This window comes from Meriones unguiculatus, chromosome 1 (assembly GCF_030254825.1).
Source record: "Meriones unguiculatus strain TT.TT164.6M chromosome 1, Bangor_MerUng_6.1, whole genome shotgun sequence".
Classification (NCBI taxonomy): Eukaryota; Metazoa; Chordata; class Mammalia; order Rodentia; family Muridae; genus Meriones; species Meriones unguiculatus.
The window spans coordinates 53,495,422-53,520,625 of record NC_083349.1 but is presented as its reverse complement, the minus strand read 5'-3'; the positions used below and the strand labels follow the sequence as shown (position 1 = coordinate 53,520,625).

Sequence of the window (25,204 nt, the reverse complement as noted above, 5' to 3'; positions counted from 1 at the left end):
GGTGCTGTAGTCTGCTCTGTTTGTCTGATGGTTACAAGGATGCATGTGTCAACTCATTAATTTGGTGCATGGAGAGATGGCTCTATGGTTAAGAGCATTGGCTGCTCTTCCAGAGGACCCAGGTTCATTTCCCAACCACATAGCACCTTACAACCCCCTAAATTCCAGTCTCTGGGCATCTGATGCCCTCTTCTGGCGTCTGTGGGCACTATACACATGTAGTGCACAGATATCCATGCCAGCAAACATACATAGAAAATCAAACCAAAATCTCAACTTAAAAACATTTTCTTAAAAAATAAATAAAACTTTTTTCTTAATTTGCATATTTAATTATGCATAAAATGTTTTTTCGTCCAGCTTTTTGTCTTGATATTTCACAGTTTTGCTATGTAGCCCAAGCTGGCCAAGAACTCAGGAGTCTCCTAAATGAGCCTCCTGAGTGTTTGGATTACAGAGGTGTGCCAACATGTATGGGATAACAGCCAAGGCGAGAATCCTAAAATGACAGCCCCAGTGTGTTTGTTAGACACAAGAATAGGACCACAAAGCTAGCTCCTTCCCTAGAGACACTATGCTTTCCTGTACAACAGTAATGACCCTGGGTTGCTCCATCTTTGAATGGTGCTGGTATCAGCAAGTACTTCTCAGAGCTGCAATTAGGAAGAAGTATGACACACCTAATAGTTTCTGTTCAGCAACCATGTGACCACGTGCCATAAAAATAAACAGAACTGGTCAACTCTCCAAGGGGTTTCAGGTCTTAAACTCTTGACAGATCCTTGCTTCTATACCATGATCCAGAAAAAAAAAAAAAAAAAAAGACTTCCTGTTCTAATCATCTACAAATGAAAATATGCAAAAAAGCTGCTGAACTCGAGGAAGGTTTCAGAGAACTGTTCCTTTTCTTGACATCTTCCCAAGGAACATTATATTGGTGCACAGATGGTGGTTGAAGCATGGAGGGAAATGCCCAGATCCAACTCTCCAGTGCAGGCTCTGCCAAGTTAGAGCGGCTGCTAACCCTGCCTTCTGGCTATAATGTCCAGGGGACCCCTTAACCCAAACATTCCCTATTGATGGGTGGGCAGATCATCATCCACTAAATGAGCAAGCCATTTTTCATATCTGTAAACTACAGGCAATGCCTGGCTTATTTAGAAGTTGTGTATGAAGCAATTTTTTTATGGCACACATAGAATTAAATACTGTGGTCTTTGTTATAGCACTTGTGTCAGAATAAGAACTACCTAACTGAAAAGCACTTCTGTACCTTGTACCTTTGTTCAATTGTGGTTGAAGATATCAGGAGTCTGGGATTATTAACTCCAAAGGCAAATTTTTATTTACATTAGCAAACATATATATTTTTATGCTCTAACATTCAAAATCCAAAATCACATATCCTTTCATAGGCTTGTTTTGCCTTTATAACAAATGGCTCAAAAATATTTATTGATCAGCAGAGGTTCCTAGAAATCTCCACTCCTTAACCCCACTCACAGAATGACTGTGGTGTCTTCTCAGTTCCCCTGTCACCTGATAATGCGTCAATTTGGAATCCCAGCACAGCTCCATGACTAGAGATCTTAAGACTATATATGTACACAAATACACACTAGACATGGTAAACTTATTAAATAATTTTATTTTACTTCCTCCTTCATATTGCTAATAGTAGCCCAGGTTTAAGCGTGTTAGAAAATCTGAAAAAATAAAATACCTTTTTGTTTATATAAAAATATCTATTTAGAAAACAAATATCTGCCATCCATCTTTAAAAATGCCAAAAAATAAAAACAGACAAACAAAATCACCAAGATATAAAATACCTGCAAATTTAATGAGGGGGCAAGATGTTTTGTTAAGTTTTGTTCATTTTGGCATTTTAGGAAAGCGACAAAGTTATGGTCAGATAATGAGTGAAAATGTGCAGCTTCTTAAAGGCGTTCTTCAAACAAAGCCTCCTTGTGCTTAGAACAGTTAACAGCAATAATAATTAATTACAAAACTCCCCAACTTTTCTAGTAACCGGTCTACAACAGCAAGAGGTATCAAATTGCAAGGGTCAGTATACTAAGCATTTACATAAAAAAAATCCGCACAGTAAGACCCATGGTTAATTATCTTTTGAGTCTCTTAAAAACCCCAAGGCATAAAATACTTGCTTGCTGGTCAGTAGTTTTAAGCCATAACCAATAACCCAAATAGCTCTTGCTTATCGAGTATATGAGGAGATGAAGTGCTAGCTATCGCAACAGCATGAAGTGCTAGTAGTCTGGGTACCCACTGCTCACCAGTCTATCACTGCAACCTGACGGTGACGCAGCTCAGGGAGGCATCACTACCCAGGAAAAATCCAAAGTGGTCAGAAAAATACAGGGGCACATAGTGGGGTTCTTGTGCAAGAGGAGTGATCTGTAATTCAAAGTGCCCGTAAAAAACATAGGTTACAGTGTGGACTTCTTCAGTAGAGAGGCAAGGCTGGCTCTGCTATTTCATGCAGTATTCAACATGAACAAGCAGGTCTCGATGTTCGGTGGCTGGGTACTGTACACTGCACTTGGGACATTCCACCAGGCTTTCGTTGAGAGCAGCACTGGGACTTTTGGGTGAGGTTCCTTTCGCTCTGTTTTCAGGTTCTCCTTGGAGTGGGAACGGGTGCTCTGTGAAGGCAAACCCATGTAGCTGCTTCTGCAAAACAAATGTCAAATGCACACCGTTTGAACTGCTTCCTATACTCTCTGCATGCTTCAGCCCTACAGTTTAGTCTGGATTTCTGTTCAGATATTTTAATGGTAACAAGAGGTAGTCATGAATAACTTGGATAATATATTGTAATTACTCAGGGAAGTACTGGGTTAGTGCTCAAATAGATAGGCTTTGCTAAGAGGCAGAGTCAAATGTAAAGGGAAGACCGTTCCTTTTACCTTTTTTTTAAATTCACTGTACAAAAGAATCACAACATTTTCAAGAACAAGTATACATTTGCCAGTTTTGTAAAACAGAAGTAACTTAAGGAATAAAGAAATACAAAGACAGCCAGGAATAGTGACACAGGCCTGACGCCTGTAATCCCAGAACTCAAGGGGGCAGAGTCAGGCAGATTGCTATGAGTTCAAGGCCAGCCTGGTCTACAAAGTGAGTCAAGGACAGCCAAGGCTACACAGAGAAACCCTGTCTTGAAACAAACAGACAGACAAAAAAAAAAAAAAAAAAAAAAGGAGTAGAAAGACCTCAGTCCTGGCCGGTTGAAGTGGGAAGATGGAGAGACCAGACCACCCTGGGTAGTGAAAGCATAACGCAAAAAACAAGAGAAGCCACAAAACCCTACATGGAACTGAGACCAGCAAAAACTTTTAGTAGCTCAGACAGGTTATAGACTCTTGAGCAGACTCTTTATTGCTTTTGCTTTTTCATGGGTTTGTTTTGTTTTTAGGAATTTAAAATAGTCAGGAAAGCTTGAAAATTCCTATTTTATACTACATTATGAAGATATTTATTTTATTCATATACAAGTTATAAGTTATTTAAAAATTGCTTTTTTCTCTTCCTTAGAAACTAGGAGATATATTTACTATATTTACCCATTTCCAAATATTCTGTAGCTCTAATATATGAATGTGCATTAACAGGACATTTGGGCCGACAGATGCACACAAATTCATTAGAAATATAAAAAAAGAATGCTATGATGCCCTCTTTTCTTCCTTTTCCCTCTATACAAAGTACTGTTGGACACCTGTAGAATGGCAGCAGCCAGCCTGGGTAGGGGATGGCCCCAGACACCAGTCAAGCAGCTTCGAGCAAGGGGATCACTGACGCCTCCCTTCTGAGCTCTGAACTGATGCTGTAAGGTTAGGTGCCACATAGGAGGCAACTACAGCTTTGAGATAACGTTCACTTCAAGCTATATTACTGGTTTGGGAACTGAGCTAATACACAAATGGGAAGATAGCAAAAAGAGAATGAAGAATAAGCTTTATATCAGCCACTCAAAACTTACCAAGGATTCCAGCTGTGTTATTTGACTTCTGGCTTTCCGGAGCTCCTTAAGAATCACACACAGTTGATGCTGCATATTCTGCCGGTCAAGCTTTTCATTTTCAAAGTCTAGAGTACATGCCTGCATCTGGAACATGCCAGGACAAGACAGTCAGAGCTGGTAGAGCTGCCTCGTTCTCTTCACTGAATGTTTACAGTCTTTGTCAGCACAAAAGAATACTTGCTGGGCCTCATTATCATCCGAGCACAGCAAGATTATTAGTACATGAAGTTTAAGGAATTGGTTTATGAACTAGCAAAGCCAAGGCCTATGGCTGAGCAGAGGGTAGCCCAAGAAGTTGCTGGTTGGAGCTATTCCTTCACATTCTTGGAATTTTGGGTGGAGGTGGAAAAAAGGGAAAAGAGATGGCTATTCCCTGGTTTGAAATATATTAAGAATTTCTATTATACATTCTGAGAATAAATGGTGTCCGCTCTGCTTGAACTCACATGCTGGCCTGGAAAGAGACCCTGTTAGGCTAGGGTGGAAAGTACAGTCAACATCTGCCAATGCCAACCTGTAAGGAAAAATGCCACCACACCTTTAAAAGTTGGTGGCTAAGGACAGTTACAGAGTATGTGAATGGTGCAGAGTCTCTAAGAAAATGTGTCTTTTGAACACATTTTGTTTTACAGTTTTAAGCAGTATAAATACCAGGGGAAGTTCTGTTTTTTTATCAACTAGATGAACTTTCAAGCATCCACAGTAAGTACCTGCTGTTCCAGCAGAGCCACCCTGGTCTGTTCCTCTTGGTACTTTAGCAGAGACTCATAAAGAAGGCGGATCTGGAAGATGCAAAGAGAGCCAGCATTAACTCATTTGCCCTCCTCTCTAGACTGGGACTAGACAAGGAACCTACATCGTAAGTATCACTTCTAGCCAGGGCAACACCTGCTGCATGCAATAAGCCATCCCAGCTGGTTGTTTGAGGCTTTCCAATGAGCAGGATGGGCAGTATAATCCATGAAGAGAGTTCCCTGAACAGCCAGACTGAGCAATGAAGACAGCTCCGTGTGGCCACATCTCGTTCTGGGAGGCTCTAGTGTCAGAGTAGGGTAACAAAGAAGGATGTACCTCATCTCCTATGCTACAGAGCTAGAGGAAATTTACTTATTTCTGTCTAACTTTTCCCAAATGTCACTACTCAACACCTACAGGTCAAAGTAAGGAGAGTGAAGACCATGGAAGAACATGTCAGGATTACTGACTCTTACTCAGCTCTCAGCTTCTGCAGGATGTTAAAAATCACAACTGTAGTAGCAATAACCTCCATTGGGATCTCCTTACTTTACAAAGCACTTTCATATGTATGCCTCCTCAATTTCCCCACACAATGCTCTTATGAGGTAAGTAGAGGTTATTATTTGTTGGGTTAGCGAATGCTTTATAAGCCAGGGAAGGTAGAAGATTTGCTGCAGGCTACATACACCATCTAGACTCCAAGTGTGGATCCCACCATTCTTTTCTACTACTCCGTGCTGACAAGCAGAATTTAAATTAATGACTTTCTGTCACAGTAGTATTCAATTCTAGTTACCTTGTTTTTTTTTTTGGTCTTTTTGCTATTTTTTTTTTTTCCCAGAGCTGAGGACCGAACCCAGGGCCTTGCGCTTGCTAGGCAAGCGCTCTACCACTGAGCTAAATCCCCAACCCCAATAGTATTCAATTCTAACACTGCCAAGGCATGCCATCTTAAATCTAAAACAGAAGATGAGGATGCTACAGCAATTCCTATAGGCACATCAGCACACTTGAGAGTACAGCCCAGGAGTCAACTGAATTCCCCTTGCTGCCTTTGGCTTCCTCCATATTCTACCTCTTCACTCAAGCCTTAGTATGTGTGATCTTCTCCACTGACAGAGAATTCCTAGAGAATTACTTTGCAGGATCCTACCTCCAAGTCTCTATCCAAATACCATCACTTCTATGAGGCCTTCATGGACCCCTGTGTTTTCTTTTCACGTCTTCTTGTTTTACTCTCCTTATCCATTTATTTGGGTACTAATTCGTGGTCTGTTTCCATGCTGGAATACAAATGCCCAAAGGAGGAAAGGACAGTTTCTGCCCCTTGCTGGTTTCTTGGTGGTCTGGACCCCCTAACTCTTATTGAGCTCTGAAGCGGAGACCGCAGCGACTGCCTCACCTGAGACACAAGCTCTTCAGACCGCTTCCTCTCCTCTTTCAGTTTTCCCTCGAAGAGACTGCTCTCCTGTCTGAGCTGCTGGATTTTCTCTGTCTTATGTTTGTCCTCTTCCAGGTGCTGTATGTCTGCCTTTCGCTGCAAACTCAATAGCTGATTTAAATCTTCAACTTCTTTTTGAGTTTCTTCATATTTTCTTTGAAATTCATTAAGTTCTAAACGCAACTGAGTTACAGTTTGTCGTTCAACTTCAAGATCTTTTTTGGTATTTTCTAAGAGATGCTCATATTTTTGCTTTTCCTCTTGGAGATGACCTGAAACAAACATCATGGCACAATGCATTTTTTAATATCCCACAATATTAAATTTCAAACATATTCTTACAAATGCAACTTCACCATTTCTTCAGCTTATAAAATACAGAGTCAGGAGGTAGGGGATAGGTGGATCTTTTCTTCTTAGCTCACCACCTGCAGAGCCTATTTCTTCATCTGTTAAATATCACCTTCCTTCCCAGAGACTAAGAGGTATTATCTAACTCAGGGGAAATCTATGTAAGGGCAACCGGATACTACTTGGCAGAGAAATAGCATCATGGGTTAGGGTTAAGGAATCAGCTATAAAGCCTATTCGTTCTCCTGGAGTTGGTATAAGCGCCAAAGGCAAGAAAAATGATAACTGATATCAAGCATGGTGGCACACACCTATAATCCCAGAACTTAGGGACCTGCGGCAGGAGGACTGCTCTGAATCGGAAGATAGCCTGGGCTACATGGTAAGTACTAGGCTAGCCAGGACTATGTGGCAAGGTTTTATCTCAATCCATCATCCTACCCATCTACTCCCTAAAAAGAATCTGGTGCCCAGGTCAGCTCTGGGGGGAATGAGAAGAACTCTGAAGAAGGGGAAAGGTATGAATGTAGAGAAAATCACCATGACTGCCATGATGGATGGCTCTCTCACCTGTGGCTTCTGTCCTCTTTTATCCAAAAATAAGGGGGAAAAAAACAGACTTGACAAATGCTTTTTCTTACTTTAAGCTTAAAAGACATGATGCTATTTTACTTTCTAACACATATCTATAAAAACCATCCAAATCTGATGAATCATTCCTGTTGGAAACATCAGACTTATCCCAAAAGAACACTTTTATAGCTCAGTACCTTCTGATTCAGTCTTTTTCATCTGCTGTGAGAGTGTAGCAGCAGCTGTTTCTGTTCTCCTTTCCAGCTCAAAGATCTTTGCTAAAAGTCCTTTAACGTAGGCCTCTCGCTGCTGATCATACACAAGCCACTGCTGATTTTTCTCCAGAGCCTTACAGTGAATGAAAATTAACAGCATAGTAAAAAGCCCAGATCTTAGAATGTGTAAGGGGAGTCCACATGACATTGCCTTTTCCAACACACAGAAAATCTTATGTCTTATAAGTTACTTACAGGCAGCCACTGCAAGCCACATCCCTTTAGAATACATGAGAGCCGGTCAAATTAATTAATTCTGCCTGTATGCTACCTCCCATAGGCAGCTCACTTTGTGTTTATGTACACATTATTGCCTGTGAACTACAATGCCCGGGAGCAGGCACAGAAATAAGCTATTAGATCTCACTGTAGAAAGAGCTTTGATCCTATCTCCCACTCCCCTTCACCAAGTCAGACAAAGAGAGTCAATCAGGCAAGCCGACCACTCCTAGAAAACACACGCCACTCCACTTTGCTACCTTTTAGCCCATTTTGCTTGGGAAGGTGCGCGGTTTTACTACTGAAAATAGGGCACTTTCAAGTGAAAAGCTACAGAAGGGTCAGACTGGAACCTGGAACCTGAAACTTGTTCTACATTACTAAGAAGACCATGAGCTGAAGACCTACCTGGGCTATGTGCTGGGGCCTTGTTCCTAAATAACTCAATAGCTAGGTGTGGTGCTACATACCTTTAATCTTAGTACTGGGGAAGCAGAGGCAGGAGGATCTCTGTGAGTTTGAGACCAGCCAGGCTATATAGTGAGATATTATCTCTGAAGTAAAAATAAATAAATAAAAAAGCTAGTTAGAGAAGACCACTAACCTGCTGTTAATGAGGAAGGGGAGAAAGTCTAGAAATTAGAACACACTGAGAATATGCAATGAGATTACAACTCCTCTCCAACCTACTGGTTCAGTCTAAATGACAGAACTATCCCCTCTTGTTCTATGATCCCAAAAGGCCAGGAAATAAGTCTTAACAATTATTTGTACAAAAGGTCATGCACATCCAAACCTGATACCATGTATTAGTATTTAGACAGCCTGCTTCTGGGTTGCCTAGCAACCTATGATGACATCATGTGTCGCTGGCCAGGTAGCCACACCTGGCAAACGTGGTTATGTTGCTCCTTAAAAGGACCAACTCACCACTTTGTCTCTCTCTCTCTCAGCTCTTGCCCTCTCCCTTTTCTCTGTCGGGGTGCCCCGTTCTCTTCCCCCATCATGTCCCACTCTCTCCTCTCTTCATCTCCATCTAATAAACCTCTTTCATATAAAATCTGCCGTGCTCATCATCATTTTATTTGGTCCTAACGTTGGTGCTTTTGGCTGGGAAGGGCTCCCCTGGTAGCCCCTGGTCTCGTCATGCCAAGACCCTTTTAATCTAAACATGAATGCCTGCAACAGATTTTTTCTGCTCTACCTATCTCTAACAACTACCTATGCTTGAAAACCTTTACTTTCTCTCAACTGTTCTGCCCTTACTGCACACACACTGCTCACAGCTGCTCGGACTCTGCATCCTGCCAGTACTCTGAGCACCAAGCACCAGGGATACGGTGTACACTCACGCTGCGCCAAAATCAGCTTAGGGGAACCAAAACGCTTCAGACAGAGACACAACCTGCTTCTAGGTAAGCTCGGGACCCTGTGCACACACAGATGGCTTTAAACTGCCTCAGGCCCCACAGGTGAGATTTTAAATCTCCTGCGGAATGTCTACCGCGGGAAGCTGGCTTGCAGAGGAGGGTTTTCAGTTGCACAGACTTCTGATCAGCCATGCCACAAGCACACAGAGTTTTGGGCTGGGATGAGCAAGCACATGGTCTCACTTTGCACATGGCTAGCCACCATGTTGGTTTTGGGATAAGAAGGGTGAAACTATGGCTTCACTGCCATCTCCATTAAGGGCAAGCACATGGTTTCACGGCCATCTTAACTTAAGGCAATTAAGGACAGTCACATGATTGGCTGCCATCTTGGTTATAAAACAAACAAACAAAACACTGGTTTCCCTCACTGCCAGCTGCTTTTATACTTTGTTTCTGTACCACTGTTTTTGGAGCTGCAAAACTGCAGTCTCTTACAGGCCCTAAAAGGCCACTATGCCCCTTCCTACCTCCATTCTAAAGCTGCCTATCTGCCCCCATCCTTTCCTGCAGATGAGATTCCCTCTACGAGAACTCAGCCTTACTTCTGATAAAGCCCTGGTACCAGGCACTGAGGTTCTTGAACTTAGCCAGCCTAAGCCTATGACCTGCTATGCTATGATCCATTTCCATTTCCCCTTTCTCATTCACAGGAATGGCTTGCTCATATCTTTCCTCTTAGGGAAACTTCTGGCTTCCACACATATATTTGCCCTACTCAAATGTTTAATATCCAGTAACAATATGCGCCATCCGTGAAGCAAAAAACAATTCCCTATTTCTCTTTTCTCAGTTTTATCTGTTTTCTCTCTGCCTGCTATCGCACTAAATATACTCTCTGTTTTTTTTTTTTTTATACTCTCAAGAAAAAAATCTTAAACTGTAAACCTTAAGGTGACCACAGGGCATGAACAATTTTAATCATAATTAATTCTGTTTATTTTATCTTCTCTTAAGACTAGGACAGCAACAAGCCTCATTTTAAATTGGTATGGATTTTTATAAAAATTCAAAGTTACATTTTACAATATATATAATGTCTTTATCAATTCCTAAGTTAATAAATGTTGTTTTTCATGCCATGAGCTGCCTATGATCTAGATTCACCACTAGGCTTTCTGGCTAATAGGTTTGCTATAATAAATTCAAGTGTAATTTTAAAATTGCTTTATACTGTTCTACTATATTGTTGGTTTTCAAACTCATAACTCAGAGGTTACTACATACAAGTTTTTACCAATACTCTAAATTAAGATCTATTAATTTTAGAGGCATTTATTTATGTTAAAACTTGGTCATTTTGCTACATCTTAATATCAAAAGGTTAAAATATACTTGGTCTTATTTTCTAAAAAAAATGGTATTATTAATCTATAGTATAGCCACTGTTTATATACTAAATCATTCAGAAAACTTATGCTCTCACTTTAATGAACTATATTTTATGACTTTTAAGGCTACAACTTAACAGGGACAAAACATAAAGTCCTGATATATAATGGTTAACAAATGCAAGTTAATAGTCAATCTTCTCATAGATGATCAAGTTATCTAACATGTCCAAAAATATATTTATAGTCCTACAGATGCAAACATGGTCTCACTGCCATCTTTAATAAATAGCTGAGGATGGTCCTTGAATCACCTTACAGGAGTTGGTAAAAATAATAAGAGAAGAGCCTTCCCGACAGGCTCATCTACAGCAAAAACTATGTTCCAGACCTTGGCTGCTGCTCTGAGGCTGTTGGCATTCCGCATAAAAAATGCCCATCCCACCAGGGTATAGCAAAAGTCAATTCTACCAGGTAACTGTTTCAAATGCAGCCAAAGGAGATGCTGGTCCTACAGCTGCCCCAACAAGCCATGGCTGCCTCCCGGCAGACTAGCCTCAAAATGCTCCCATGCAGGTTTGTCCTCTGTGCCCAGCCATGGAGGCTCAACCAGCAAAAGAGTCGTAGATACTTCCAGCCTTCCAGCTCCTTGGCCTGGCGGAAGACAAAAGGCTCCTTGATTCAGGGATCTCCACCACCCCTTCCCCCAGCCCAGGGTAACATTGCAGGTCTGTTTTGGCTTCACACTGGGGTCCCACGGACATGTTGCCATCTTCTGTCTTGGGAGACTTCATATGCCTTCTCAGTTCTCTTCATATGCAGGAGGCCAGGCCTTAAGTCTGAATCCTAGAATTGCTATTGTCAGGCCTAGATACAATATGCCTTGTTGTCAGACTCAAGAAACAGGCCGGAATGGAACCTTTTACCATCCCTTTAGCTAAAAGGACAATAAATATTCATAGCAGTCTCACCTAATGTCTCATGGTAAATAACTAGATACAGAGGTCTAAGAAAATGTTTTAAGGTTGATAAATGCAAGTTATAAAGGTTGCAAGGTCTAAGTTAATTTAAGGTATCCTAAATAGGTAAAAGGCTTTATATTTCCTCCTTTTGCTATGCTATGTTGACTATCCAGAGCTTTGACCTTTATCAATAGGGCTCTGATTTATTAATCTAACTCTACTAACACGAGAACATTCCACTATACCACCCACTGTCATGGTTCCAAGCGCAAGATTTTAAATCTCCATAATGTGTACTTATACTAAAGGTTAAGATCAAGTGAGCTTTTGTCCCTTCTACTTCATGAAAGGCTTCTGCTTTTTCAGAACTCACCTTAAAGAATGCTTATGCTTTTAACAAAAGCTTATGCTTTTCTACAATGTATATTTCAGGGCAGATTACAATTGTGATGCTAAGGTATCTAAAGTTTTATCTCCTTCGTAAAACTTAAAAGTAATTCTTGTAAGCTGCAGGAAATCTACCTCTCAGGTCAACTGGGCTCCAGATAAGTACTGCACTTATTGCCTATCTCAGAGGGTGGGATTCCTCTCCTTTCCCTGGTTTTGGGACTTCCCTTTCCTGGCTACTTGATTGCTACATGAAGGGACCAAGAGGCACATGCATGGTGGTATATGCCTTAATTCCTTCACAGTGGCCCAGCTCCTCTGGGTTGAGCCCTCATGAGGACCTCCAACTCATGTTCAAATTTAGTTCTAAAGAACACTGTATGCCACAGAGGCTAGTGATGTATGCCTTTGATCCCAGCACTTGGGAGTCAGAGGCAGGTTGATGATTGTGGGTTTGAGGCCAGCCTGTTCTACAGACAGAGTTCCAGGACAGCCAGGGCTATTGTACGGAGAAGTGCCATCTCCAAAATCAAACAATAAAAGAACACCTTGTGACCCAGAAGGCGCAGGTGAATTTCTAACTCCCTAACAAATTAAAGTATTTCATATTAAAGATAGCTAATATTCTATCAAACTTTGTATTTGTCCATCTTTAAGAAGTAGTAATACAAATAATCTAAATCTACATCAGATGATCCTCAATGTTTTTTAAATGAAACTGTTGATATTTTACTGAAGCACATGAACTGAAAATACATTTGTTACAGGCAATTAATGTCCCAATTTAAAAATGGAGTACAGAACTAAACAGAGAAGGTGGGAAGGAATCAGTCTTCCCTAGGGATGAAAAACTGGCTATCCAATACCATGGTCAACCCTAAAAACATATACATATGAGCAACTGTAAATGGATTCATCAGATTGTGTTTATATATTTCTATGTTACCTACACACGTAACAAAAATTAAAGAAATCTTTTTACAGATTTAAGAGTTAATGCTCTCAAAAGCTACACAATGGCAATGTTACTTAACAAAGTAAGCTCTTATAGCCCCTACCTCTGTCTGGCCTGGCCTCAAACACTATCGTAGCCCAGGCAGGCCTTGCACTTGGATCCTACTGCCTCAACCTCTCAAGCAGCTAATGCTACAGGTCTATGTCACCGTGCCAGCTAATCAAACATTGCTTTTCACTCCGATTCTTTTATATGCATCCACCCTTTATTCTCTAAAACTATAAATGATGAGAGAAGAAAGTTCTCAATAAACAGTGATACTGGGTTTAAGTTTTCAGAGACACCACATTAGCTCTTCCTTCTAGCTTTGTGTCACCTATACATACAGGAGGCATGCACTTAAATTTCCATCTAAATTACCAACGAAAAACATAATCTTAAAAAAAAAAAAAAAAAAAAACTTGTCAAGTGCTGTAGAAGGCTAATGTTCTTCCACGTTTGGCCAGCGATCTGCTTAGTAGTCTGTGGACAAAAATTTCAAAATAGATCAAAATGTGAACTGTACTGCAGGAATAAAAACTGTGAGCTCATTAATAAAACTGGATTAGCATGGTAGGTTAACTAAAATTACTATGTCTGTGTTAAATTAGTTCCTGTTTAAGGTAAAGGTAGGGTTAAATAATTACAGATCTGTGCAGCTCCCTCTTGAATGCCTTAGGAATGTGTTGGTGAAGGGTAAGAAAAAAAATACAAAACCGAGCTTACAAATGCCATGAACACTTAAACTCAGGTAAAGGGTATAAAAGTGATACATGTATCACTCTCATTCTTAGAACTTTTCTACTAATTTATATTTTCTAAATTAAAAAAATTAAAAATTACACATCTTCTCTAACTTGTTTGAAAATCCAGTTTTGTAACATTAAGACCAAGAAATGCCTACTACTTTCAGCTGGTTTTCTAGTCCGTATAGCTTGTACAAAAATGATAACAGTATTGACATCTGACAACATTTATAGCATTGAGAGTTTCCCATAGAAAGACCATACTTCCCAGCGTCCTTTGCAGGCTGGCAGGACAACCCCAGAAGGGAAGGAACTTAGTATATATGTGGTAGTCATTTCCTTCCCCTAAAAAGATGGGAGCCACCTTTTCCATGGGCATCCTCTCATCTGCCTGCACTGTGTGAGACATGGGGCACAACTTCTGAAACACCACACAGCATAGCAAAACGCCAGGACTAGGTAATCTGTGAGAGTTAACTTGGAGGGGCCAGGTTTGATCTGGCATTCACAGGATCCCCATTATCTTTGGGATCCCCCTATCAGTCAAACATTTCAAAAGCCTCACTGACTAAGGCTGGCTGAGAATTCCTGAAATTCTCCACTGGCCCAGTGGCCTCTTTGAATCTTGGATGACAGGAGTAGAAGATGCACCTTGTATTTTTATGGGACATATGGCCCAACCATTCACATGGGTGAGATCATGGCCCCTCACCATAGATCCACCAAAAAACACAGTTCTGCCTAAGGTCAGATGCACTTCTCTTTCTGCCTATCTCTTTAAGATGCCTAAGAAACCTAATAATTACTGCCAGGTAATTATTTCAAATGTCTGACAGGCCTAAATGGCAGCTGGATACTTTAAGAGACATTACATATGCATGCATTCTCGAGCTTATCATATATAACAAATATCAATTCTTACAGATGAGCCTCCTGAGTCACTTCCCAGGAACTGAGATGGAACCAGAGTTTCCAAGCTCTCACAAGGCAAACATGCCAGTGTATAGTGAGGAGAGAATGTCTCTTTCCTGCTTTCCAGGTCTCCCAACAATTTTCCTCCTTCTCAAAGCTTTGTTGATAGGAAAGATCCAAGTGTCCTGTGCACTGGCAGCAAGAGCACTGTAGGAAATGCAGAACTGAAGCCCTACCCCACAACTTTTAAATCCAAATCTAAATTTCAAGAAAATCTTCTGGATTCACAAAACCTAAAATCAGCTTAGATTTAGCTTGATGGTGAATTGGGTTAGATTTTACTGCATTTGTATCTTTCTCATGTAAACAGAGGGCCCAGCCAGAGGAAACAGAAGAGAAACAGGAGAGAAGAGGTTACTCTTTCAAGGAGGGGCTGGAAATCCAGCAAGAGGGAAAGTGCGTAAGGTAAGTCACCTAAATACATGCATCTAATTGGCAAAATTCACTGTAAAACAGGACGCTGAAAACCCCTACTTTTTAATTGTTTTAAATTATGTTTATTTCAATTAGCTCCAGGTGAATACTTCAATAAAGGTTCCACAACATCCTGTATAAACACTCAAGATATTGAAATTTTTCTTTTAAAAATCAAACAGACTTCAGGGGATATTTGCTAGATTAAAGAAAACAGGAATCTTTAGAGTATGCTCATCAGGTAGCAAGGTAGATATACCAGTAATGTTTCTATAATCAGAATAGCTACCTGGTGTTCTAATTAATAAAGAAATGTACAACTTTCTATTTCATATATTTAATCTGAAACTTGAAAAATGCAAATAATCCTGTACCTTCAGTTTATTCAATTTCCAGCAAAACTTACTTATCCATTTATAAGTTAGAAATAATAAAGCTTTCCGGTACATCTAAAGTAACCTCATGTCTAACTCTAGAGAACTACTGAGTACACACAGACTGTGTTCCCTTTCCAGTTGTTCTAGGAGAAAGATTTGAAGATAATGAAGTTCATTTTCAAACTCAGGACGTATGGAAGTGTCTATTTAACATCAAAGTGGACCTGGCCTCCAGGTTCTCCCAGCATCCTTCAGTCCCCATTTGCTATAGGGTATGGCTGGCAAACCCTGCCCAGGGGCTATTCAATATATAATCTAGACATTTTGGTTACCAGCCCCCTTTCTGTACCTTTGGCCTCCCGGTGCTGTACCTGGTTCCCCACTCCCCTACTCTCCTCACATGGCTCAGGGTCATGACCAATCTGGACTCTCCCAGATGCTTCTGCCTCTGGCTATGTTCTTCCTTTTATCTACAATGAACTTTCTCTTCCACTATATCTAGGAGCCCTGTCCTTCCCCTCCCTTCCCTTTTTCTTTGTTTCATTCAAAGAATACATATCAAATAGATAAACAAAAAGAAAAGCATAAATTAAATTGCAAAATCTCAGCAAATCTTTGAGGAAGAAAATTGCAGTTGGGAGACCTAGAGAGCAGGAAGAAGACATTCTCTCAGTAAACACTGGCAGGTTTGTGAGAGCACGGAAAGTGGTTCTCAGCTCCCAGGGAAGCGCTTCAGGAGGCTTGTCTGTAAGAATTGGTATTTGTTATGTAAAATAAGCTCTAAAATGCATGTAGATATCTCTTAAAAAATCCAGTTGCCATGTAGGTCTGTCAGACATTTTGAAATAATTACCTGGTAATAACTGTCAAATTTCTTAGGTGTTTTAAAGAGTCAGAAAGGCAGAAAGAGGGGTGCATATAAAAGCAATAATTAGGGGCTGGAGAAATGGCTCAGTGGTTAAGAGCACTGTCTGCTCTTCCAGAGGTCCTGAGTTCAATTCCCAGCAACCACATGGTGGCTCACAACCAACTACACCCTCTACTGCCCTCTTACAGCACTAATATGCATAAAGTAAATAAATACATAAAATCTTAAAAAAAAAAAAGCATTAGTTAAATAAGCAACTACTTGGGCAAGTTAGATTTAGGTAAAAAAGGAATGCTGCTAAAGTAGTTGGAAGCTTAGCTCTAGGGCTTTCCTATCTACAGGCTCTCTTTACAATGATCTCAAATACTTCTCCTGTCTCATCATTAGATTTGTTTTTGTTTCTTTTTTTAAATTCATAACACTAATGCTTCCAATGTCTATGAAATTTAAGAACATATGAATTAGGGCTCAGCAGTTAAGAGCACTGGCTGTTCTTCTAAACATTCTGAGCTCAATTCCCAGCAACCACATGGAGGCTCATAACCATCTGTAACGAGATTTGGGGCCCTCTGGCTGGCTCACATGCAGAGAATACTGTATAAATAATAAGTAAATAAATCTTAAAAAAGAGCATATGAAATAGTTCTCTTTAATAAAAAAAAATATAAAACTTACATCTTTCAGTTGCATTTCCTTTTCATGAATACTATTCATTGATGAGTTGAAGCAGTTTGCAGGCATGCTCTGTAAATAAGCCAATATTAGTTAACATCATCAACTTAACAAAAGTTTCATTGTATTTAGTTCCACAAAAATACAAAATATTTTTCAAGACATCCCAAACACACCTACTGGTGAGACTTACCAGGAGGCTACTGCCAGAACTAAATTTCTAAGAGGTTCCTAAGTCAGTGGTTCTCAGCCTGTGGGTCTTGACCCCCTGGCAACCCTCTATCTTCAAAAAATATTTACACTGCAGTTCATGACAGTAGCAACATTACAGTTAGCAGCAACAGAATAATCTGATGGTTGGGGGTCACAACATTAGGTAGGTAGAGACGCACTGCCCTAGGTGATCTGGACTTTAGATCTAATTTTACTCTGATCCCACAATCCCTAGAACCTTCGGTGCATACAAAAATCCCACTGAGTTTTCACCAGGAGTCAAACAGCGAGGCTATTTCAAAGAAATGAACAAAACTGCCAAAGATAGAAACTACTTTCTAGAATTATATTTTATATCAGTATAGGTTAATTATTCCTAAACTAAAAATACCAGAAACGAAGTGTAGACTTTTTGGAGTTTGGAATGTTTAGATACATAATGAGATATAATTGGGATGGGACTTAACATTAAATGTGAAATCCATTATTTTTCTTTTATTTTTCCCAAGACAGGGTCTCTGTGTAGCCCTAGCTGTCCTAGAACTCACTCTGTAGACCAGGCTAGCCTGAAACTCAGAGATCTACCTGCCTCTGCCTCCTGAGTGCTGGATGCACCTCAACCGCCTAGCCATTTGTATCATATACACAATTTTATATAAAATATATAAAAGCTTGAAGGTAATTTTATATAAGACATTCAATATACCTAGATTCTTGCTGTGATGGATGTGTGAGGTCAGGTGTGAAATTTTCCATTTGTTAACATCCAAAAAGTTCCAGATTTGGGAGACTACAATAATATTAATTAGTAACACTTCATATAAATATTCACAGAACTAAAAAAAAAAACAAAACATAATTTCATAATAGTTTTCATTTCTTCATTCTTCCATAGAGAAAATGAGAAAAACCAGTTGGCTACAATTCCAGACTAGCCAGCAAACTCTGAAATCCTGCTTTTCAGGGTTTGGAGCTGGCAACTGGAGTAGTTCCTAAGCATCCATAAGGGAAGTCTCGTGTAGACACAAGGATTGTTTGGGAAGGCTACAGAACCTGTAGGGATGGAGTCTTGCTACAGAAAGTGGATCGCTGGAGTCAGGCCTTGGAGCTCTTTAGGCAGGGCTCCCCTTGCTCTCCCTTTGCTTCCTGAGTGCTAAAGCCCAAGGAAGCATCTGGCCATGTCTTTCCCGCCATGATGCAATGATTCCCTTAGACTAGAAACCAGAACAAACCCTTCCTCCCTTAAACTGCTTTCCGCGGAGTACTCAATACAGCATCAAGCCACTGAGAAACTACAAAATGCATTCTGCTATGCAGAATGGTGTTACTAGTTGTAATATTCAAATGTCAAAAAGCCAGGCTTTCTGCAAGGCAATTTGCAATCATTATCATATGTAACCATCAGTGCTTTAACCCCAGTTTTACTGATGTGAAATCAAGGCTTATAAAAGAAGATTGGCAAACTCTAGCATTGTCTCTTAGGCCAGAGTGGCTAAGGGATTTGCTCAGTTACATGATATCAGGTGGCAAAACCAAGATTTAGACTCATGATTTTCACACAGATCCTTGTTGAGACATTGCTCCTCTCAAACAAGTGGGAGAGAAAATGTGCAGTTAGAAAAATATATTCATTAAAACTGTTTATCCCAAATATGAAAACTAACAAAAAACTTAAACCTACTATTTATATAATACAAACTATTGAAATAAAACCTGAAATTACATAAATCTCAGCAAAATCTTGACTCCTATAGTTACAGCATGAACTATCTTCTGAATATTCTGAAACAATTCTGTGGGAACCATATTAACCATTTTATGGAAGAGGGACAAACTAAAAAAAACAAAAAAGATGAATGATCTGCAGGTGCACTAAGGTGTTATATTATTTCACAAACATTAAAAATCTCATTCTTCATAGTAATTATACATTGTTCCAGATAGGAAAAACCTCTAAGCTGAAAGCCTTAGTACCTGTGACAGATGGAGTGTACTGGCTTTGTTTTCAAGTTCAGACAGCCTTTTTGTCATGGCAGACAGCTGCTTTTTTAGGACATCTGTCTCTTTGGATAAGGACTCCAGCAGCTGCTGCTTCTTCTCACATTCCTTTGTTTTATCTTCCAGCTGTTCAAGCAATGAAGAAGAGCTATATCTTGCCTTTAGCTGGTTTTTGAGTCTCTGTATTTCTTTTTCCTTCTCTGAGAGGTAATAAGCATTCTTCTCTCTCTCAGCTTCCAGCACTTGAATTTTCTAGATAGAAACTAAGAAGACTCTTAGAACTAAGCCAAGGTTAAGCATTCAGCTAGACAATATATTGCAACAAGCCTTAATGAAGTATTTACTATAGATGAAATTTTATTTTATGTTATCAGGACCAAAAATAAAAGATGAAGCTCAGTTCACTAAGATGATGCTCAATTCACTAATGCCATTTGTGCTCTAGTTAACATGTATACACAATGAATAGGTAGACAGAGATACAAAGAGAGGAAAAATCATCTATATTAAGGGTGGTAGAGAGAGACTAAAAACAACTGCCACAATGAGCCAGCTAATGGGGCAGCCAATATGAATGATAAAATGGGTTTCCAAACAGTTACAAGGCAATCTGAACACTATTTAACACTTTGAAATGGATATTCAAGGTATTATAAATGCACTAACCAAAAAAAGTAAAATAAGATCATTTAACATTTGTGTAAAAATTTTTTTCAACTATAGTTTAAAAACAAAAATAGAATAGCACAGTATCCTTCTAGTATCCCAAAAAGCATGGAAACAGACCCTTCCAAGTTATATGGCCAATAAAATATGATCCCTCAAATTTACTTAACCCTCAGTATAACAATGTTAGAAGTGACGGAGTTATGAGGGCACAGGCCTCATTAGTGAATTCATGTGGTTGTCATGGGTCACTTATCAGTAAAAATGAATTCAGCCCTTGTCTCCCATATACCTCATATGCTTGCCTGGCCTTCTTTCATGTGATGACACAGCTTGAAGACCCTTAACAGGTACACTGTGCTTTTGGACTTTGAAACTAAATCAATCAATCAATCTCTCCTCTCTCCCTCCTTCTCCTCCTCTGCCTCTGTCTGTCTATTTGTATCTCTCACTCAAATCACTCAGTCTGTAGCACTGTGTTTTAACAACACAAAAAACCTGATATTATATAAGAAATTTTCATCAAAAACGTTGATGTAATTAAGATGAATTGGGCTGGAGAGAAGGAAGGGCTCAGTGGTTAAGAGCACTGGCTGTTCTTCCAGAGGATTCGGATATTTAATTCTCAGAACCCAAATGGCAGCATACAACTGTCTGTAATTCCAGTCCAGACATGCAGGCAAAACACCAATGCACTTAAAATAATTAATTAATCAATTAATTAAAAAAGAATTATCAAAAAGTTACATGACAAATGCCAAATTAGTTTATTGATTTGTTTTCAATACTTGGAAAAACATGGTAAATGTTACAACACAAACCTAGAATCATAGCACCTGAAGGTGGAGGCAGGTGAACTAGAAGTTTAAGGCCATCCTCAGCGTAATAGCTCAGGCTCCAGACCAACCGGTGCTACTTGAGACCATATGTGAAAAAGTGAAACAAACAACAAATGTGAGGGTCTGGGTGTGGAGGGTTGTCTCAGACTTTACAGAGGAACGGTATTTAGTTCCTAGCACCCACATAGTAGCTAATAACCATTTGAACTCCAGTTCCAGGGAATGCAGACATAGATGCAGGCACAACATTCATACACATAAAATATATCTTTTAAAAGTGAGGGGGAAATATATATCATAAAATTATTAATCACAATGCCTATATTTCTGAAACAGCTTAATATCTGATAACCTTAAAACACATATTTAATTACATTTTAGAAAAGAATTAGTGCCGGGCATAGTGGTACGTGCCTTTAATCCTAGCATTCAGAAGCCAGAGGCAGGTGGATTGCTGCGAGTTTGAGGCCAGCCTGATCTGCAAAGCGAGTCCAGAAGAGTCAAGTATACACAGAGAAACCCTATCTGGAAAAGGAATATACTAAAAGAGAGAGACAGACACAAAGACAGAGAGATGGAGAAAAAGAGAAAATTAGTAATAACTAAAGTATGTCTGAAGGTTAGTAAAATCAAAGTAGGAATTTAAGATTCTAAATTAAAAATCTAAAAATCAACTTTGTAAAACTAAAATGAACAGGTCACACAAGGACAATGGGAAGAATAAGAATGCAGCATCTTAGCCAAACTTTGGGCAGAGTGCAGGGAGTCTTATGGAAGAAGAGAAGGGTAGGGATAGAGGAGGGACATAGAGGGGACAGGAGCCCCACAAGGAGATCAACAAACCTAAAGGATCCGAGCCCAGGGGGTCCTGCAGAGACTGATGCACCAACAGAGGACCATACATGGAGAGGACCTAGAGCCCCAACTCAGATGTGGCCAACTGGCAGCTCAGTCTCCATGTGGATCTCCAAGGGAGAGGCTGTCTCTATCATGAACTCAGTTGCCTGCTCTTTGATCACTCACCCCTGGTGATGCAGCCTTGGCAGGCTACGGAGGAAAAGTATCCAGGAAGTCCAGATGAGAGTTAACAAGCTATGGGCAGATGGCAATGGCAGAGAACTCCCCTTTCCAGTGGACTAGGGAAAGGGGATGGTGGAGGGAAGAAAGAGGGAGGGTGGGGCTGAGGGGAGTTGAGGGAAGGGGCCTCAATTGGGATATATAATGAATAAATTGTGAAGAAAATAATCAAAATTAAAATAAAAAATAAGAATGTAGCATCAGAAAGCCAAACACACTGCTTTCTAGAATGTGTATACTCTACAGGATTCAACAACCATTTACCTCCAAGAGTTTGCATCTGTCTTTATCAATCAGTTTTCCTTTCCCACTGGTGATTTCATCCAGGGATGTTTTAAAGGCTGCAATTTCTCCCTTAAATTTTTCTAATGCAGTGTCGGATTTGGAGCTGCTAGGCCTTGATCCCCATTTGCTTTTAATTAAATCTTTGGGACTTCTGGAAGACATCTTTGAAATGATCTGTGAAAAATAAACAATTTTACACTCAACTGCATTTTAAGTCAGTTTTGGAAGAGGCCTTATAACCTATTTTGCTCTAAAAAAGAAGTTATTTATCCAATCAGTGGGGTCCAGAAAGAAAAATGAGCAAGATTTCTAGGATGTTGTAATGGAAAAAAAAAAAAATCTCAGGTTGTGGATACAAGGGAAATACCACCTTCTAGAAATAAGACAACTTGAATACTCATATTTGCTGTTGAGAACAGATTTCCTGATGTAGCCCAGGCTAGTCTGGAACCAGACTAGTAAGCAGGATGGCAGTGAACTCACAATCCTCCTGCTTCAGCCGTAGGAATGGGGGTTACAGGTGCATACCACTATGCCTAGCCATGTTCTGTAAATTATCAGAAAGGTTTTGTTTACAGTCAATGGAAGGGTCCCCAAGCCTTAAACTCTCAAGGAGATATTATACCCAAGAATAAAAGCTGGTGATAATCTACTTCTGAGTTTATGGGCATTAAAAGGTCACTCAACATGTTTTGGAAGGTATGTCTAGTTGAACTCTTAATAGCCTTATGGGAGAAGAAGTGAGAAAATCTAACATGAGACATAAAAAAAAAAAAGGCTTGGAGATAAAGGAATTAAGGGGCCCATTGAAGTGAGGACAAGTCTCATATCTGCGAATAATAATAAACGACAGATTAGAAACAAATGTATAATACAATTCTACCAGGCAAATGTGTAGTAAAATATACTGTACATACAAATAGTATATAAAACAGCTCTCCATTAGGACGGTTAAAGAAACAAACATTTTTCTACCTTGTCTGTCCTGAAATAAAACATATCCTTTGATGCTAGAAAGCCTTCAGTACAGTGAGGCCGGCAACAACAATACAACAAAAGAAACCGAGACTCACATATCTCAGACTATAATAAACACTAAGAGGAAATAATCCGAGTCCTAAAGGCTACCAGGGAGATCTACTTAGGGTGATCTCCTTACTTTTTAATTTCGCACAAATAACCTACGAGGGGCCAGGAAAGAGACGGGGAAATAAAAACTGCAAAGAGAAGCGCTTGCTAATAGCAAAGGCCGAACGCACGAGAGACCGCAGAGACCTGGGTCAGGTCACTGGCCTCCCGATACCTGTTCGTTAAGGAAGTGAGAATGCCGCAAGGTTGAAAGGCATCCACCGGGTGACCGGCCGACGTCGACAAGCACCCAGGGTGTTGTCTGTCAGGAAACGAGCATGTATGCCAGCGAGCCAGGACGGACTCCTGCGGCCGTGATCTGCTCACCAACGGCGCCTCTCCTGCGGGCCAGTCCGGCCCTGGGGCTGCGGGCCCCGCCTGTCCTCCCACCCTCCCGGGCCAAGTCCAGGGCCACTCAGTACCTGAGAAAAACACAGCGCTGCGTCAGACCCCCTGCAGCTATCCAGGCCGAGACACCGCTTCCGGGAGTTTGAATCCCGCGGCTGCAGGGCGGGACGCGTCACTGCCGGCTGGGAGAAGGGCGGGGCCTGCAATCTGTGGCGGGAGAGGGCGGGGCCTGCAATCTGAGCGGGAGAGGGCGGGGCCTGCAATCTGAGCGGGAGAGGGCGGGGCCTGCAGTCTGAGGCGGGAGAGGGCGGGGCCTGCAATCTGAGCGAGGGCGAGGCGGGGCCGGAGGATAGAGGAGAGGAAGGGCCCAGGAAGGTGAGGGCGTGGCCGAGGCGGGGCCTGGGACCGGGTGGGCGGGGCATGGCCTGGAACATGGCGATAGGCGGGGCGAAGGCGGGCTCTGGAATCTGAGGGCAGGCGGGGCGGGAGCGGGTCTTGAAATTAGCGGGCCGGCAGGCTGAGGGCAGAGCCGGAAGTTTAAAGGGCTTTTGGGGGTGCGGAGCCTGACGGGGGTTAGAACCCGTCCCGGACTCCGAGGAGGATCGTGTGTTGGGGTGGGGGATGTGTAGAGCCGGGGGGCGGGGCGGATGAGGGTGTGTGAGCATGAAGTGTGGGGGCTGTTGGGTCCTGTGGGTGTAATCGCAAACAGGACCAAGAACAGATTCGGACGCCTGGTTAAATCTGGGCCTGCTTACTTTCTCTGTGGTTTCGGACACTGCTGTTCTACATAGGACAAGCTCTGTGACCTCGTCTGTGCTCAGTTTCTCTCTATGTAAGATGGGGCCGCTCCATCTCCTCGATAACTGACTTCCACACGGCCGCCTCGTCTTCCCGTTAGACCACATTTTTTTATCCAGCCAAAGTCACGGGCGGAGCAAGGAGGAGTGTGAAGAGCTGATAAACTCCCAGTTTGGAAACTGAGATTGTGAGCCCCTGCGGCGATTCCAGATTGCTGCCTTTACAGGCAGACGTGTCGTTATCGGTCAAATCTGGGTCTTGGTTAGCTTCCTTGAGAACTTTGTTGCTTGCTAGGGCGTGTCTTTCTTAGACCTAGTCTAAGCGTGCTAGAAATTTACAACGAAAAAATACTCAATAGTATCCTAAGAAAGTTGTGTTCGTAGTACAAGGGTTAAACTCCTGAATGCCTCTAGTTAGCTGTGTGACCTTGAGTACAACTTTTAACCTCTCTGAGACCGGATCTTTACGAGGATGTAGCTGAATGTTGAATGATAGAGTGAGTGGGAAGTGCTTAGGGTTTAACAAATGTAGATAGGCACTGCTAAATAAAAGGCAATGAACCCATGTGCTACTGAATCAAGTGAATAAGAAACCCAGTAAGGAAGTTCAGATTTTTTTTATTTTTTAAAGCAGGAAGATGGTAATCCAAGAAACCCAAATACTCTAATCACACAGGGTTCTGCTTCCTCCTGCCTGAAGTTTGCAAATGGATAGGGAGGCAGAGTGGTGGAGAAAGGGATAGCTTTATTCACCACAAGGTGGCATCCTGGAAGGTGGCAAGCAGGCTTTTGCCTTTCCGTCGGCTTCTTGCCTTTTGCCTTGTTTTTCAAGGGAAGGTATGTGGGCTCCAAATAGCTGGAGCGCTTGGTGACCAGTGTTCCAAAGAGCAACCTGTTCTGGTGTGCTAACTGCATATCTTACCTTCTTTACGTGGGACCGTGAGGAGTTCGGCTCAGTGCTTCTGTTTTGATTATATTGCTGTGGCCAGCTTTTTTGGCAAGCACCCTCTCTGGCAAGTTGACCTCTCATCACTTGGGACAAGAGAGGGCTCAGG

The 25,204-nt window shown here is 41.1% G+C and overlaps 1 protein-coding gene across 2 annotated transcripts; it reads right to left on the bottom strand.

Annotated features, from left to right (window-relative positions):
* Positions 1 to 1,319: 1,319 nt before the first annotated feature.
* On the bottom strand, positions 1,320 to 23,531 carry Cep55 (centrosomal protein 55). Of its 2 annotated transcripts, none has more exons than XM_021653097.2 (9): positions 23,427 to 23,531; positions 21,856 to 22,050; positions 18,986 to 19,261; positions 16,802 to 16,870; positions 7,349 to 7,499; positions 6,189 to 6,499; positions 4,759 to 4,830; positions 4,007 to 4,132; positions 1,320 to 2,694 (listed from the first exon to the last, which is right to left on the bottom strand). In XM_021653097.2, the coding sequence occupies exons 2-9, from the start codon at positions 22,036 to 22,038 to the stop codon at positions 2,494 to 2,496; spliced, it is 1,389 nt and encodes a 462-aa protein (XP_021508772.1). In that variant the 5' UTR covers positions 22,039 to 22,050; positions 23,427 to 23,531; the 3' UTR covers positions 1,320 to 2,493. The 2 variants fall into 2 exon arrangements, with proteins under 2 accessions (XP_021508772.1, XP_021508774.1); XM_021653099.2 differs by lacking the exon at positions 23,427 to 23,531 and adding an exon at positions 23,180 to 23,392.
* Positions 23,532 to 25,204: the final 1,673 nt, after the last annotated feature.